Raw genomic sequence first — 18,602 nt, 5'->3', positions numbered from 1 at the left:
AAACTTCAGCCTTCCTGCTCCTATGACGCTGCTTGGCCTGCTGTGTTCATCCAGCTCTACACCTTGTTATCTCGGATTCTCCAGCATCTGCAGTTCCTACTATCTCTGATTCAATTCAAACTGTATATTTAAACTGATATGGGAAATTGGGCACTGGAGAAGAGCAGTTTCGGGGTGATAAATGTTACTTATTTCCTGTCCCTTTATCCTATCATTTATCTTGTACTGTCTTCCCCTCTTGCCATCTTGAAAACCATGCTTTGATAAATCCTGTGCCAATCTTATGCATCTGTAGCTTGATGTTTATTGGCAGAATGTCAACTCTGGGAAACTGGATAGATTTAGGAGCCAACCTTTTGGAGTTGACGCAATTTTATCTGTTTCTGCATTCCTCCTTTTCCTTCTACATTCCTCCTTTTCCTTTTACATTGTGGATTCTTAGGGGCACTGCATCCAGTGGTAGCAAGCAGCATTAAGAAGGGGTTGATTGTATAGCTCTGAGGCACTTTGCCACTTGATCATTGGAGGAGTTGGTGGTATCACTTTAGTAGAAGCTGTGTAGCAGCTGGATTTGCTGTTTTTCATGTCGTTTTATTCCTGGTTGGAGGCATTAGTTCAAACATGCTATTTTACCATGGGACATGTATGTAACTGTCCAACATTGCAAATGTTGTTAATTGCTCACAGGGTACCCTTCCCAGAGTGGCTACAACACACCATCGTCTGTGGGATATGGATCAAGTCAGTCGTCCTATTCAAGCCCAGGTGGGGGCTATGGCAGAGGAGACCACAGCATGAACACCTACCAGTACAGATAAACAGGATCAGAAGACCCTACATCCACTTCGTTTTTTTCCCTAACTGCTGTATCTATTTTTCTTAAATACTGCAGACAAATTTTAAAAAAAATCTTGTGTGACCACTTTCCACTAGCACTGCATACTCTTTAAGGTGGAGTTCAATGCCATTTCTTTAGTAAATAGCGCTGTGGTGTATGATGCTTCAATGTGACATTCAGGTTCCAGATTTGGAATCCTAACACCACTCACTAAGGGGCATGTGTTGCCTTCTAGCCAGAATAATCTGGTAGCTTTTGATATGGCAGAGAGCCCAGTTGGATAATTCTGCAGTAATAATTGTATAAATTGTTAAATTATTGTGTTGTGCCTCCAAGGGAGTGGGCAGAGCCTTTGAAAGTCAGTAGTGTTCTCATAAACTGACCAAATATGAGTCCTGACTGGGTAAGGTGGTAACTGTACTGAGAAAATAACGTCAGAGCAACTTGGTGTTGGCTTGTAATGGTATTTTGTTCCTCCCCTTTCCCATCCATTTGACCATTTTGGCTGCTAGTGCTCTAGGCGCTACTTTAGTGATGTTTCTTATTAATCAGGCAGGGAGATTCTGATCCCTGATTTTGACACCTGCAATTTTTTTTATTTTAAACACAATGTGTGCTGAAATCAACACGTAACACATTCTGGTTCCTGCAGTCCATTTTGGAATGGTCATTTTTGCCTGGTAGTTGTGAATGCAGTACTCTCTCCCTATCCGTAATGTATAATCTCTTCAATGGTTTTCTTGCAGAGTTGTCTAGAAGTGAAGCTTTGTTCTAAAGTGCATTTCTGCTTTTTTTGGTTTAGTTTATATAATTGTGTGAATTATTTTAAGATACCATGTTTTGTACTTTGTTTTCTGTATTAGTTGAACAGTATTGCAGTTGATCTTCCTCTCAAAGTGGTTGAATAAAATGTTTATAAAGTAAAACAAATGTCATAATTTGTTGCATAATCTTTGACATGATCTTTTGTCTTGATGCATATGTTTTTGCAAGAATTTTTCACCTTCCATTTCAAGGAATTGTGTGCAAGGATCTGGAAATGGAACAGTTTTCAGTCTTGGGCTTGGGCAGCAATAATAAGGCTATATTTGCTGCTTGACCCTGGAAATGCCATCTCAAAACAGCTGCATTTGTTACAGAGCTGTAGATGATATTCCTATGACTTAGCAATTGTATGTCTCAGTGGTAGAGATTGCCTGGCTGGGGGCTATTTTATATAATGAAAATGGACTAAATTAATGTTAGACGAGCCATCAATTGCAGCACGGTGATCTCCTTAACTTTTAGGTTCACTTTTTTATCTGTAAAAGCAATTCTATCAGATATTCTAATGGGAGTATTTCTATCTCTGGAGCAGACAAATAGTCTACCTTCTATTTTTTTTTAAATCCATTCATGGCATGTACTTGAGAAGATTGTGTTGAGCTGCCTTCTTGAATCACTGAAGTCCATGTGCTGTAAGAGGCCCGCTATACAATTTGGGATGGAGTGTGGCTTGGAAGGGACTCACAGGTGATGGTGTTCCCATTATCTGCTGCCCTTGTACTTATTGGCGGTAATGCTCAACAATTTGGAAGGTGATGGAAGCATTAATGAATTTTTGCGGTGCGTCTTGTAGGTGGTACATATTGCTGCAACTGAGCATTGGTGGTGGAGGAAGTGGATGCTAATGGATGTGGTGCTAATCAAGCTAGCTGCTTTGTCCTGGATGTAAGTGGAGGTGCATTTATCCATGCAAGTGAAGAATATTTCATCACACTCCTGATTTGTGCCTTGTAAATGGTGGATAGGCTTTGGAGAGTCACTGCAGATTTCCCAGGTTCTGACCTGCTCTTGTAATCACAGTATTTATAGTTTAGTCCAGTTCAGTTTCTGGTCCATGGTAGCATCCAGGATGTTGATGTGAGGAATTCAGTTAAGATAATGCCATTGAATGTCATGAGGATATGCTTAGATTCTTTGTCTTGTTGGAGATGGTCATTGCATGGCACCGGTGTGCTGCAAATGTCACTTGCTCCTTGTCAGCCCAAACCTGGATGTTGTCCAGATCTTACTGCATTTGAACATGAACTGCTTCAGTACCTGGAGTGTCACGAATAGTGCTGAATATTGTGCAATGATCAGCAAATCTCTGACAGTAGTACTTGTTTTCCTTTCTAATGTGGCCACATAAGCTTCCACTAGAACAAGTGAGACTACAAAAACATATATGTACAAATATGATATGGTGCACATCAGTGTTCTGTACTAATTTCCTTTCTCCTTCAATTAAATTTCTGGTACCTTTTTTATCTTGCAATTGCTTTGATGTACTAGTTCTAAGAATTTTGGATGATGCCTAATTAGAATCAACCAATTCACCAAATGATTTACTTTATGGGTTTAATTCTTAAGAGTTAAAATAGGATATACTCTTAAGATAATAACTTAAACAGGGATTTTATTGGCAAAAAGCATTTTTAATGATGGGTTGGAATAAAGAATTACACAAGTCTGTATAGGGGTTTTGTGTTCATATAAATAGGCTTCTTAATTTTAATGTACAAATTGTGTCTGTTCTAATTTGCTGTCTTCTTTCCAATATGGGTGACTTTGATCTTCATATTGATTGGGTTAATCTAATTTGAAAAGATAGCTACAACAGCAAAGTCATAGTGCATTAGGGATAGTTTCCTAGAGCAATACAGGCAGTCTCCAGGTTACATGCTGGAGTCTGTTCACAAGTCGATTTGTACACAATTGAGAACACAATACAGGACAATATAAAGCAGCTGTTCATAATTACAGGAACTGTTTGATTGTCATGCCTTTAAAATTACCCCCCTGTAAGTACAAGCATTCATAAGTCAGATGTTTGTAAATCAGGGATCCCCTACGTCAGGCAGCTGGCTATCCCAGCCTTGGTAACGAATAATGAGGCAGATTTAATAAATTACCTTGGAGTGAAAGATCCCCGAGGAAATAGTGACCATAATATGATAAAATTTAATTTTCAGTTTGAGTGTGAGATACCTAGTCGGAAATGGCTGAGTTTAACTTAAATATGGGGAAATGTAATGAAATGAAGTTAGAGTTTAAGGGGCAGCATGGTGGCTCAGTGGTTAGCACCGTTGCCTCGGCACCAGGGACCCAAGTTCACTTCCAGCCTCGGGCAACTGCCTGTGTGGAGTTTGCACATTCTCCCCGTGTCTGCATGGGTTTCCTCCTACAGTCCAAAGATGTGCAGGTTAGGTGGGTTGGCTATGCTACAGTGTCCAGGGATGTGTAGGTTAGGTGGATTAGCCATGGAAACTCCAGGGATGGAAGGGTGAGTCTGCGTGGGGTGCTCCTCAAAGAGTCAGTGTGAACTTGTTGGGCCGAATGGCCTGTTTTCACACTATAGCTAACTATCATGGAATCATTGAATTCAAAGTGAACTGGGCAGATAGATTAACAGGAATGGCAGTAAGCAAGTAGTGGCAGACATTTAGGTAAGTAATTCATGACTGTCAGCAAAAGAGAATCTTCATAAAGAAGAAAGATTCTAAGATACGCATAAACCAACCATGGCTAACCAAGAAAGTTAAGGAGTGAAAGAAAAAGCATTTAAAACAAAAGTCAGTGATAGTCCCAAGGACTAGGAAAAATTCGGAATCCAGCAGAGGACTAAAAACAAAAAGAATACAAACTTGAGAGCAAACTAACGTGACTGAGGTTCTTGAGTAGATTTGTAGCTCGGGTTGTGGATGCTGTGATTGGTTCATTAGTTCACGCACAGATGTTTCATTAGCTTGCTGGGTAATGCATGAAATATAAAAACTAACTAACAGCTTTTTTAGTAAAATACATTTAATGAGAGGTCATCATGAACATTCTATTAATACTAAAGAATAGTTCCAGGGTTCTTAAGAGTTGCTATAGAGATGGTTGTAATTTCCAAAAATCCTTGGATTCTGGAAATGTGCCAGAGGATTGGAAAACTGCCAATGTGAAACAAACTGTACAAGGGCTGATGAGACAACATCTGGGAGTACGCTGACAGTTTTGGTCCCCTTATTTAAAAGATATTATTTCATTGGAGGGATTGTTTTATGAGCAAAGTGAGGTGATCTCATTGAAATATATCAAATTCTAATGGCGCTTGACAGGGTAAGTGCTGAGAGATGTTTCCCCTCATGGGAGAGTCTAGGACCAGAGGCATAGTCTCAAAATAAAGAAGGAATTTCTTCTGAGGGTTGAGAGTCTTTTGAACTCCTTGCCAGAGAGCTGTGGGTGCAGACTCCTTGTGTATATTTAAGGGGGAGTTAGATGCTTGATCAGTCAGGAAATCAAGGGTTATGGGGAAAGGGCAGGAAAGACATGAGTTTGGATCAGTCATGACACTACTGAATGGCCAAATGGCCTACTCCTAATGTCTTATCCTATGAGACCATAAGAAATAGATAATTATAATTACCCAATTCAAAGACAAACATGTTGCAATTTATTATTTCATATGGCTGTAGAAAGCTAACCTTATTTTATCTGCTGTCAGCAGGTATTCTTGTTACGAGAACATGGCTAACAAAAGCAGCTTTGCTCAGAACTTTATCCATCTAGTGAATGTTAACATCATTGTTTCTGGCAGTCGTTAATTAAAAATCAATTAAGTTTACTTATTGTGCTTTTTTCTGATTTAGGATCAATGGATCAAAGGGTATGGGGAGAAAACAGGAACAGGGGACTGAGTTGCATGATCAGCTGAGATCATATTGAATGGTGGTGTAGGGTCTAAGGGCAGAATGGCCTACTGCTTTTTTCTACCATGTTAATTAAACATGCCCTTGGCCAATCGGATTCTGCCCTCTGTTTCAATAATATACCCATCGCCAAGGTTAGCCTATCTATAAATACCCTGCCCCACTTTGAACATATTTCCTTTGATAATCTCATCAAATATAGTTTGTATTTAATGTTAATTAATATCATCCCTAATTGATGGAAGTAGGCTAAGGTAGAAAGGATATAGAACAAAGAAAATTACAACATAAGAACAGGCCCTATGGCCCTCCAAGCCAGTGCCGATCCAGATCCTCTATCTAAACCTGTTGCCTATTTTCCAAGGATCTGTATCTCTCTGCCCATTCATGTATCTGTCTAGATATATCTTAAATTACGCTACTGTGCCTGCCTCTACCACCTCCACTGGCAATGCATTCCAGGCACCCTCCACCTTCTGCGTAAAGAACTTTCCACGCATATCTCCCTTAAACTTTTCCCCTCTCACCTTGAAATTGTGACCCCTCGAAATTGAGTCCCTTACTCTGGGGAAAAAGCTTCTTGCTATCCACCCTGTATAGATCTCAATCAGGTCTCCCCTCAATCTCTGTCTTTCTAATGTAAATAATCCTAATCTACTCAACCTCTCTTCATAGCTAGCGCCCTCCATACCAGGCAACATCCTAGTGAACCTCTTCTGCACTCTCTCCAAAGCATCCACATCCTTTCGGTAATGTGGCGACCAGAACTGTACACAGTATTCCAAATGTGGTCGAACCAAAGTCCAACCTGCAACATGACCTGCCAACTCTTGTACTCAATATCCCATCCAATGAATGAAAGCATGCCCTACACCTTCTTGACCACTCTATCGACCTGCATTGCCACCTTCAGGCTACAATGGACCTGAACACCCAGATCTTTTCCATTTACCATCTGGTTCGTTCTTGAATTGGATCTTCCAAAATGCATCACCTCGCATTTGCCTGGATTGAACTCCATCTGCCATTTCTCCACCCAACTCTCCAATCTAACTATATTCTGCTGCATTCTCCGACAGTCCCCTTCACTATCTATCACTCCACCAATCTTAGTGTCATCTGCAAACTTGCTAATCAGACCATCTATACCTTCCTCCACATCATTTATGTATATCACAAACAACAGGGTCCCAACACGGATCCCTGTGGAAAACCAGTGGTCACAGTTCTCCATTTTGACAAACTCCCTTCCGCTACAACTCTCTATCTCCTGTTGCTCAGCCAGTTCTCTATCCATCTAGCTAGTACACTCTGGACCCCATGCAACTTCACTTTCTCCATCAGCCTATCATGGGGAACCTTATCAAACACCTTACTGAAGTCCATGTATATGACATCTACAGCCTTTCCCTCATCTATCAACTTTGTCACTTCCTCAAAGAATTCTATCAAGTAAGACATGACCTTCCCTGCACAAAACCATGCTGCCGATCACTAAAGCCCATTTTCTTCCACATGTAAATAGATCCTATGCCTCAGTACCTTCTCCAGCAGCTTCTCCACCGCTGATGTCAGGCTCACTGTCTATAATTACCTGGATTATCCTTGCTACCCTTTTTAAACAAGGGGACAACATTAGCAATTCTCCAGTCCTCTGGGACCTCACCCGTGCTCAACGATGCTGCAAAGATATCTGTTAAGGCCCCAGCTATTTCCTCTCTCGCTTCCCTCAGTAACCTGGGATAGACCCCATCCGGACCTGGGGACTTGTCCACCCTAATGCCTTTTAGAATACCCAACACTACACCCCCGCGCCTCCTTCTGCCAACTTGACCTAGATTAATCAAACATCTATCCCTAACTTCAACATCCGTCATGTCCCTCTCCTCGGTGAATACTGACGCAAAGTACTCATTAAGAATCTCGCTCATTTTCTAACTCCTCACATAACTTCCCTCCTTTGTCCTCGAGTGGGCCAACCCTTTCTCTAGTTACCCTCTTGCTCCTTCTGTACGAATAAAAGGCTTTGGGATTTTCCTTAACCCTGTTTGCTAAAGATATTTCATGACCCCTTTTAGCTCTCTTAATTCCTCGTTTCAGATTGGTCCTACTTTCCCGATATTCTTCCAAAGCTTCATCTGTTTTCAATCACCTAGACCTTATGTATGATTCCTTTTTCTTCTTTGCTAGTCTCACAATTTCATCTGTCATCCATGGTTCCCTAATCTTGCCCTTTCTATCCCTCATTTTCACAGGGACATGTCTGTCCTGCACTCTAATCAACCTCTCTTTAAAAGCCTCCCGCATATCAAATGTGGATTTACCCTCAAACAGCTGCTCCCAATCCACATTTCCCAGCTCTTGCCAAATTTTGCTACAGTTGGCCTTCCCCCAGTTTAGCACTCTTCCTTTAGGACCACTCTCATCTTTGTCCATGAGTATTCTAAAACTTACGGAATTGTGATCACTATTCCCAAAGTAATCCCCTATTGAAACTTCAACCACCTGGCCGGGCTCATTCCCTAACACCAGGCCCCTTCCCGAGTTGGACTATTTACATACTGTTCTATAAAACCCTCCTGGATGCTTCTTACAAATTCTGCTCCATCTCAACCCCTAACACTAAGTGAATCCCAGTCAATGTTGGGAAAATTAAAATCTCCCATCACCACCACCCTGTTGCTCCTACATCTTTCCATTATCTGTCTACATATTTGTACCTCTATCTCATGCTCGCTGTTGGGAGGCCTGTAGTACAGTCCCAACATTGTTACTGCACCCTTCCTATTTCTGAGCTCTGCCCATATTGCCTCACTGCTCGAGTCCTCCATAGTGCCCTCCTTCAGCACAGCTGTGATATCCTCTTTGACCAGTAACGCAACTCGTTCACCCCTTTTACCTCCCTCTCTATCCCGCCTGAAGCATCTATATGCTAGGATATTACTTGCCAATCTTGCCCTTCCCTCAACCAAGTCTCAGTAATAGCAATAACATCATACTCCCAGGTACTAATCCAAGCCCTAAGTTCACCTGCCTTACCTACTACACTTCTCGCATCAAAACAAATGCACCTCAGACCACTTGTCCCTTTGCGTTCATCATCTGCTCTGTGCCTACTCTTAACAGGCTTTAGTTACTACCTCCTTACTGTCCACTAACGTCCTCATTTGGTTCCCATCCCCCTGTCACATTAGTTTAAACCCTCCCAGCAGCGTTAGCAAAAGCACCCCCGAGGACATTGGTTCCAGTCTTGCCCAGGTGTAGACCGTCTGGTTTGTAATAGTCCCACCTCCTCCAGAACCGGTCCCAATGTCCCAAAAATCTGAACCCCTCCCTCCTGCACCATCTCTCAAGCCACTCATTTATCCTGCCTATTCTTTTATTTCTACTCTGACTAGCACGTGGCACTGGTAGCAATCCTGAGATTACGACCTCCGAGGTCCTATTTTTTAACTTGGCTCCTAACTCCCTAAATTCTCTTTGTAGGACCTCATCCCGTTTATTACCTACGTCACTGGTGCCTATAGGCACCACGGCAGCTGGCTGTTCACCCTCCCCCTTCAGAATGTCCTGCAGTCGATCTGAGACATCCCTGACCCATGCACCTGTGAGGTAACATACCATTCGGGAGTCTCGTTTTCGACCAGAGAATTGCCTATCTACTCCCCTTACAATCGAATCCCCTATGACTATAGCCCTTCCACTCTTTTTCCCACCCTTCTGTACAACAGAGCCAGCCACGGTGCCATGAACTGGCTACTGCTGCCTTCCCCTGGTGAGCCATCTCCCCCAACAGTGTCCAAAACGGCATATCTGTTTTGGACGGAGATGACTGCAGGGGACACCTGCACTGCCTTCCTGCTTTTTCTCTGCCTTTTGGTCACCCATTCCCTTTCTTCCTCAACAATCCTAATCTGCGGTGTGACCAATTTGCTGAACGTGCTATCCATGACTTCCTCAGCATCGCGGATGCTCCAAAGTGAGTCCATCCACAGCTCCAGAGCTGTCATACGGTCTAACAAGGGCTGCAGCTGGACACACTTCCTACACGTGTAGGAGTCAGGGACATCAGCTGCATCCCTAAGCTCCCACATTGAGCAAGAGAAGCATAACACAGGTCTGGGATCTCCTGCCATTTTTACTCTTAAGCTTAGCTTAGTCCTACTAGAATATAAAATAATAGATAAAACGAAAAGATTTTTACCGATCACTCTACTTACCAGGACATGATTTAAAAAAAAGAAAAAGAAAAGCCTTACCTTATCATCACACCACAGAGTCTCTTTTTTTGGTCAGAGGAGGGGGGGCGGGTGGGAGACACTACACCTGTAGTATCTTGGGTTTAGCCACTGCCCAAATATATCAGTTCACTCACCTTCTCAGGGCGCAATTCGACCGCTCCCACTCAGCTCCACTGCCGAAATGAAGAACTTACCTTCCCGGCAGCCCCCTGGTTCTCGCTCTCACCGCTCCTGCTGCTGCTGCAAAAATGGAGCAAAAATATAGAACAAAGCCAGGGAACAGCCACGTGCAGAGGGTGCGAAGACGTTTTTGTAGGAATGAGGCAGGAGTCAGTCCGCTTTTTGTAATGAAATTTACTTGAAAAATAAAATTTGTTTTCATAACTGGCTGTTTTAATGAGACATAAACAAGCTTGCATTAAGAATATTTTGTCCTTTTTGTGTCTCTAAGAGTGTTCGCTGTCATATTTTATGCACTTTTAGGTCACACTGGCAAAAGGCATATGAATTGATGTTAATAATATAAAAAGGATTGTGGCTCCAGCACTAACTTCAGGCAGTCTGCCCAGGATCAGCGCACACCTGGAGGCAGGATCACATGATGAATAATGGAGATGCTGTCACAAGTGTTAATACATTCAACATTTCTTAAAAATCACTTAATTTTGGAACAAGTTACACAGCTAGCAACACAAACATAGGTGAGTGCAAGAGGTCACAGACTCCAGCATACATAATGGAGAATGCCCCTTTCCTTGGTGAGTGTGTTACCTTCATTCAGCAATAGGTGTCCCAGACCCTCTATTCCAGTTGAACATTGACCGTGCTGAGTGCTTCAACAGCCCAGCGTGGGTATTCCTCTTTACTCCCATACATCCGCTTCATGAACTGCTGAATGAAGACTGGAAATCGTCCTTGCTGAATACTCTCACGGATTGAGTACATCAGGTTCAACTGCAAAACAAAGTATTGTCCTAGCTCAGCAAAATCAATGGATCTAACAGGAGCAATGACATGATGCAGCCCTGTTCAGCCAAATTTCTGGGCATTAGCAACAGTCCCAACATTACAAGTGTAAGGAAGCAGTGAGGCTCACTCCTGATCACTCTTCAGAACATATAAACACGCAAACATTGAGAGGTGCTTTTTATTAAATGCTTTTTATTCTAAACTATCCTTGACACTCATGGTTAATCACACCTCCTGCACCAAATAGTCAGCAGACAGGCACCAGGCACATAGGTACTGCTTGCTCAATAGCACAAACATACCAAAGCTGAAGCAGGCAGAGCATGAATGTTTGCTCAGACTGAATGCTGGCAATTGGTATATGAAAAAGTCTTATTCTTTTTGTACAAATCTAATTTTGTTTGTACCTAGCATTAATTAGTATTTAATAAATCTGCAGTTTAAATTCTGAAGTTCTCTGCTTAAAGCTGAGTTTTAACAAGGTGTCCACTGGAAGTACATTTAGATATAGAGAAGTAGCTGAAGCAGGTTTCTCTGTAACTGGATCAGCTCAGCCTTTTAGTGCTTGCTTACAACATTGCTAGGAGTTGGGTAATAAGGGAGTTAGGGGAGGAAGAGCAAAGAGGTTCTTGTCTGCTAAGTATTTCAGCATCCAGGTATTGGTTCTTCCTCTGCTACATCACACGCAACTACTTATCTGCTGACTGCCTGGTAAATGACTAAGGTTTGTTCTACTCTGAAGGTTCAAGTAGTTTATACATTAATATTGCCACCAAATGCTAAAAAGCTAAGCAAACATAATTGAATAAAATGACAAAGTTAAATTTGAATATAGTAAGGATGTCAGGATGAGTGATGTGTCTGTAGAGCTACATATGTGGGACTTCCTGCATGCCTAGTGTGATCCAGGGCAAACATACTTGCAGTAAGAGTTTAAAGCTCAAGCAGCTTCAGCTTGAACTTTACTACCTAGAGACTGATCTATGGGTACAGTGACACATCAGGAAGTTATCTGGAAGCATTGTTCCAGGAGACATTGCAAATTGAACAAATGTTGTCAGGGACAGGAGTTTGAGATTGTGAGGGAGACAGGTAAGGAGACCCAGAAAGCAGGAGCATCACCCTTTGCAATTGTCCAACAGGTTTGAGGTTCAGCTTGTTTGAACAGGGCTACCACAGAGTGGATGAGCTAAACGACCATGGAACCGTGGGACAGGAAGGTATCCAAGTAGGGGGAGCAACGATAATGAGGGACAATATAGTCTGAGGGATTTACACTGTTCTATGCAGCAGAGTGTCAGTCTGAGGCAACTGTGATCTGCCCATGACCAGGGTTCAAGACATCTAGACAGGATAAAGTATGAGATTTTGCATAGTCAGTGTGAAGAGCTAGGACTAAAGTAAGAAGCAGAATCTTTTGAATTATCTGAGCCATATGAAAATTGAGGAACTGAAATGACAAATCACTCAGGGAAAATGGTCCTGAGTAAAATGGAGATGTGGTCTGATGTGTCCAGCTCCTGATGGACTGGCATCCATAGGGTCCTTTTTAAAAGTGGCTACCGAGAGAGTTGATGCATTGGTTTCAATTTTTAAAAACTCCTTAGATTCATGGGAAGACAGCAAATTATTTGTTCAAAAAAGAGGGAGAACAAAGCAGGAAACCACAAGCCAGTTAATATGTTGGGGAAAATGTTAACAAAGCCCTTAAATAAATTCAACATAATTGGGCAGAGTCAACATGGTTTTGTGAAGGGACGTAATGTTTAACTGATCTGTTGGAGCTCTTTGAGGAATGAACACATGCTACAAGGAAGGGAAACCAATAGACGTACTTAGAAGGCATCTGATAAAATACCTCAACAAGGTTACTGTGGAAAGTAAAAGCTTATTGTATGAGGGAATAGCATATTGGCAGGGACAGAAGATTGACTGCTAAGAGGAAGCATGACAGTAAGCATAAGTAGTTCTTTTCTCAGGCTATCAAGATATAGTGAGAGATGTGCCACAGGACTCAGTGCTGCCCTCGACTGTTCACAATCTATATAAGTGATATGAATGAAGGGATATTCATAAGATAGATTAGAAAGCAAGTTGTAAAGTGGAGGTGAGGCAGCTACATCAACATATAAATAGGTTAGATTGAGTTGACAAAGATCTGACAGATGAAGTATTGTGTGGGGAACACTCCCAGAACAGGAACAATGCAGGGTTAGATACAGAGTAAAGCTTCCTTTACTCCTTTAAACTGCAAGTAAAGCCCATCCCTCTTTCCCCATATAACAGTCCCAGTACAGGTACAGCAAGAGGTTAGATGCAGAGTAAAACATCCACTGCATTGTTCACATCAAACTGTCCCAGGATAGGTAGAGTGTGATGTTAAATATAGAGTTACACTCCCTCCATTCTTAAACAAAGTAAATCCTCCTCATCACACTCCCAATCAAATACTCCAGACAGGTCCAGCATGGGGTTAGATACAGAGTACAGCTTCCTCACCTGGTAGGCAATGTTGTGGATGGTGATGTGATGGAGGGCAGCAGTGTCACTCCTGAACAGGGCATGTAGATATGCTCGAGTGTACCTGACAAACGTAGGACAGCAGATTAGACAGATTCCTGGACTGGTTGGACTAGCAACCCCTCTGACACAAATACCACAAACTATATTGGTGGTTTTCTGCAAAACTGTAGCACGAACAACATTGCTTCTTCCCATCCCCATCAACATACACACACGCACAGGCACCACTGACCAAATGCTGGAAAATAAGACTGGAATAGTTTAGGTGGTTGCTTTTGACACGGACTCAATGGGCCCCTATGATTCACTCTCTCTGCCTGGGATAACTGCCATTAAATAATTTATTACAGTTGCCACACTTCACATTTCACCTACACAAGCAATTAAACAATGGACAGCATCACAGCATAATTCAGTCTTGTTGCACTCAATAACCATGCAGATATACAAATTTTTCATTAGCTTCCCTGGATGATGTGCAAGAGTTTTCTCCTTCTAACTCAGGAACAAAGGCTAACTGCGTTACCTTCAAAGCTGCAAGATGGAGATATTTCATCCACAGTAATAAAGATGACCAGCAGTTGATGTGAGATGCAGAGAACAATCAGCCACCTTTCCTACCTCTTACATGTAGGACAGTCACAATCCTCATCGATGGGTTTGAAATCCTTGGCATATTGCCTGTTTTTCAGTTGCAGGGATCCCCAAGGAACAAGTGCAGACCCAAATCGCTGAGAAATTAGAGGGGACAGATTAGACCGCAGTGTTGAAGCAGTTAAGTAACATCACCTTCAGTAACCAGGCTAGCAGCTCAGAGATGACCCGAAGCCCCATAATGGGTTGAACAGCATTCCTGGCTCTGGCTCTGGCTTCCCTTGCACTAAAATCCAGCTCCATGACTAACTAGGAAAGCCCCAACAGCCAGAAATTCCATGTTTATTAAGGTTACAAGAGGGGTGAGGCAAGAGTGACTGCTCTTGACATTGAGGCAGCATTTGAACAACTACACATTAGTTAATTAGTCACTGTCATAGTATCTATTATTCTGTTAAGTAAAGAGCTAAATTATTCCAAGTTCTTCTTTCTTTTGTTATATTTTAACTATAGTGTTTATATAAATTGTGTTTTGTTTAATGTCAAGTAGTTTGACCAATCGAATTGCATCTGGAACACAGCATCTGTCATTTACCTTTAAAATATGGAAAGGATCATGTCTAGGCTACCTTCCTAATGTATTTTGACGGGGTCTGGTCTGGTCCAGAACAAATGCCACATCCATAAATATTCACTCCTTCCACCACCCATGCTCAGTAGCAGTTTGTATACCATCTACAAGATACACTGCATAAATTCACGAAGGCTACTTTGGCAGCACCTTCCAAACCTTTGGCCATCTAGAAAGATGGGCAACAGATCTATGGGAACATCACCATTTGCAAGTTCCTCTCCAACTCACACAGCATCCTGACTCAGAAATATATCACCATTCCTTCTCGGTCACTGAATCAAAATCCTAGATTTCCCTTCATGACAATTCTGTGCTTCTACCTGCACAACATGGACTACAGCATTCATAATAATCCTCAAGAATATTTAGGGATGGGCAATAATACTGGTCTGACAAGTGATATCCACACCCCATGAACTTATTTTTAAAGATCATTTAGCTTGAACTTTTAACTGAGCTAGCAGAGATGATATGATCCATTGAACACCAACTGGCTACAAAAAGACACGACCAATACTCGCTCATCTCAATCCACATGGACAAGGGAGAACCACGACTTCGACTGGGACAACACCAAGATCCTGGGACAGGCTAGGCAGAGACAAGCACAAGAATTCCTGGAAGCATGGCACTCCACGAAGCAGGCTATTAATAAATACATTGAACTCGACCACATATACATTCTACTACGGAGGAAACCTGGAAGTTAGGCAATCCATCGCAACGGACCCCAGAGTTTAAAAGCCAGGCGGCAAAACACACCGACACTTCATCAGAGGCTGCACTGAGGATGTTACCAAGCACGGTAACGAAACATCTGCGGAACAACAAACCAGCTCGGCGAGCCAATCAACCTCAACACCCACAACCCAAGCTACAAATCTACTCCAAAACCTTAGATACGATCCATTTTTAGATTCCTCTGCCATTCTCAAGCAACTTAAATTCAGTTATTAGTTTCTAGCTAAACATCCTGTTACATCTTGCAAAATTGCTTCATTCAACTCCAAACCACATCATTTAAAAGTTTCCCTTGCACATCCTGAGCACTGTCTGGTCAGAGACCATTCTCTCCCCATACAATCACCAAAACAATAGCTGCTTTACACAGTTCTGCAAATATGTGCTCTTGGAACAGAAAACACTGACATAATCACATCTACACATCTTATAGTAGGAAAGGATTCCATGTCCAACTGACCAGGTCTGCTAATGGTACCAATGAAAGAATTCTAAGATCCAAAGACACAGAACCAGAAGTCAGCCATTCAGGCCATTAGGTCAGCTCTGCCATTTAATGAGATTATGGCTGACTTGATAATCCTCAACTCCACTTTCCAACCTTAACCCCATAACCTTTACTGATTAAAAATCTGCCGATCTCAGCCTTTTATATACATATGACTCAGGCTCGGCAGCTGTCTGTGGTAAAGAATTTCAAAAAACACCATCCTCAAAAAGTTCCTCCTCTTCTGTCTTAAATGGGCAATTCCTTACTCTTGACATTATGTCCTCTGGTCCTAGACTCGCCACAAGGGAAAACGAGCTTTCTGAATCGACTCTGTTAAGTCCCATAAGAATTTTGCACATTTCAATCAAGTATCCTCTCATTTTTCCAAATTTTAACGAGTACAAGTCCAAGCTACTCAACCTCTCCTCAAAAATCCCTCCAAACCCGGTATCAGCCTAGTGAACAAAGAACACCATAGCACAGTTAGACTGTGCCAATACATGATACCTTTGCAAACTAAAAACATTTTGCGTCCATGTTGTCTGTACCCTCTCCACAGCCTTCACATCCCTCTGGTAGTATGGTGATCAGAACTGTACACAGTATTCCAAATGTGGCCTCACTAAAGTTCTATACAGTTACAACATGACTTGCCAATTTTTATGCTGCATGTTCTGACCGATGAAGGTAAGCATACTATATACATTGACTAGCTTATCTACTTGTGGAGCTACTTTCAGGGAACGGTGGTCCTGTACGCCTCGATCCCTCTATGTTGATGCTAATAAGGGTTCTGCCATTTACCATATATTTCTCTCCTGCATTAGATCTCCCAAGATACATCAGCTCACATTTGTTCAGATTAAACTCAGTCTCCCATTTCTCCGCCCACATCTCCAGTCTATCTATATCTTGCTGTATCCTCTGACAATCTGCACTGGCCACAGCTCCCCCAATCTTTGTGTTGTTCACAAATTTACTAATCAGGCTCCTCCAAATCATTCATAGATATTACAAACAACAGGGGTTCCAGCACTGATCTCTATGGAACACCACTGATCACAGCTCTCTAGTCAAAAAAGAAAACACCCTTCGAGCACTACTCTCAGTCTTCCGTAAGCAAGGCAATTCTGTATCCATCTTACCATCACACTGTGGATCCCATGTGACTTCACCTTTGTATCAGCCTGCCATGCGGGACCTTGTCAAAAGCCAGATAGATAAACACCTACCGCTTGCCTTCATCAATAATCTTTGTCACTTCCTCAAAAAGCTCAAATTTGAGAGACACAACCTTCCCTGCACAAAGCCATCCCACCTATCGCTAATAAGTCCATATTTTTCCATATGTGAATAAATCCTATACCTAAGAATCTCCTCCAATAATTTCCCTACCACTGATGTAAGGCTTACCGGCCTGTAATTTCCCAGATTATCCCCGTTGCCCTTCTTAAACAAAGGAACAACGTTGGCTGTTCTCCAGTCCTCTGGGACTTCTCCTGTGATGAACGAGGATACAAAAATTTTGTACAAGGCCCCAGCAATTTCTTCACCTGTGTCCCTCAGCATTCTGAGATAGATCCAATCAGATCCTGTGAACTGGTCTATCTTAGTGCTTTTTAAAAATACGCAGCACCTCCTTTTTTATACTGACATGCCCAGAATATCAACATTCCCTTCTCTAGACTCACCATCCACCATGTCCTTCTCCTTTGTGAATACTGATGCAAAATATTGTTTTAGAACCTCATCCACTTCCTCCGGCTCTACACATAAATTCCCTCCTTTGTCCTTGAGTGGGCCTACCCTTTCCCTAGCCACCCTCGTGCTCCTTATACATGTATAAAACGCCTTTCCTTAATCCTGTTTGCCAAAGACATTTCATGGCCCCTTTTAGCCCTCCTAATTCCTTATTCGAGTTATTTCCTGCTCTCCTTGTATTCTTCGAAGGATCTGTCTGCCGTCAGTTTCTGAAACCTTATATATGCCTCCTTTTTGTTTCTGACTAAGCTCTCAGTTTCTCTGGTCATCCAAGGTTCCTGAATCTTGCCATCCTTATCCTTCATTTTCACAGGAATATACTGGTCTTGAACACTAGGCAGAAGGTGGAGAATGTATGCTGGGGGCAGCTGTTTGAGAGTAAATCCACATCTGGCACATGGGAATCTTTTAAAGGCCAGTTCCTTAATGTTATGATAGTTAGCTTTAATACTTTCATCCAAGGGCCACTCTTATCCATAAGTAACTTAAAACTTACAGAATTATAGTCACTGTTTCCAAAATGCTCCCCCACTGAAACTTCGATCACCTGGCTGGGTTCATTCCCCAATGCAGGTCTACCTATGGCCCCTTCCCTGTTTGGACTATTTACATATTGTTTCAAAGGACTCTCCCGGAAACACGTAATAAATCCCCCTCATTCAAGCCCCTGGCACTAAGGGAATCCAAGTTAATACAGGGGAAGTTAAAATCACGGACCACAATAACCCTGTTGTTTTCACATTTTTCCATGATCCGTCCACATAGGCTCACATTTTTCCACATTGTATTTCATCTGCCAAGTTTTTGCCCACCCATTTAATCTCTCTCCATTCCTATTTTTGTATCATCCGCAAACCTGGTAACAGTACATTCACTTTCCTCATCCAAATCATCAACATACATTGAAAATAATTGTGGCCCCAGAACTGATCCCTGTGGCACTCCACTAGTTACAGATTGCCATCCTGAAAACCTGGAACTCTTACCGCTGTCCGTGTGGGAAACACACAGTCAAACATGTCACAACCCAAAGCCACACACACCACGAGATCTGTTGCATATCTGGGGGAGTAAGAGAAGAGGAGACCGTAAA

General features: G+C 42.2%; 2 protein-coding genes across 11 annotated transcripts in view; one reads left to right on the top strand and one right to left on the bottom strand.

Moving 5' to 3' along the window:
• ilf3b (interleukin enhancer binding factor 3b) overlaps nucleotides 1–1,768 on the top strand; it is a 54,681-nt gene extending 52,913 nt beyond the window's left edge. For all 4 annotated transcript variants that reach the window (XM_020517156.2, XM_020517155.2, XM_048618087.1 and 1 more), the window contains exon 21: nucleotides 688–1,768. In XM_020517156.2, the coding sequence (XP_020372745.1) occupies nucleotides 688–818 (131 nt within the window). In that variant the 3' untranslated portion in view covers nucleotides 819–1,768. The remainder of the gene's footprint in view (nucleotides 1–687) is intronic.
• The window catches only part of qtrt1 (queuine tRNA-ribosyltransferase 1), a 57,888-nt gene that overhangs the window by 33,154 nt on the left and 6,132 nt on the right, over nucleotides 1–18,602 (bottom strand). For 6 of the 7 annotated variants that reach the window (XR_007265754.1, XR_007265757.1, XR_007265753.1 and 3 more), the window contains exons 7-10: nucleotides 18,496–18,571; nucleotides 13,911–14,020; nucleotides 13,266–13,350; nucleotides 10,569–10,751 (exon numbers count right to left, since the gene is read on the bottom strand). Coding sequence is in view for 2 of the 7 variants with exons in the window: in XM_048618089.1 (XP_048474046.1) it covers nucleotides 10,599–10,751; nucleotides 13,266–13,350; nucleotides 13,911–14,020; nucleotides 18,496–18,571 (424 nt within the window). In the remaining 5 variants the exon portion in view is untranslated. Of the gene's footprint in view, nucleotides 1–10,134; nucleotides 10,380–10,568; nucleotides 10,752–13,265; nucleotides 13,351–13,910; nucleotides 14,021–18,495; nucleotides 18,572–18,602 lie in introns of those variants that run through there. The other variant, XM_048618088.1, reaches the window with a different exon arrangement.

The sequence above is a fragment of the Rhincodon typus genome, chromosome 38, assembly GCF_021869965.1.
Source record: "Rhincodon typus isolate 14 chromosome 38, sRhiTyp1.1, whole genome shotgun sequence".
NCBI lineage: Eukaryota > Metazoa > Chordata > Chondrichthyes > Orectolobiformes > Rhincodontidae > Rhincodon > Rhincodon typus.
Note: the sequence above shows the minus strand (reverse complement) of the source record. Positions and strands in the feature narration are given on the sequence as shown.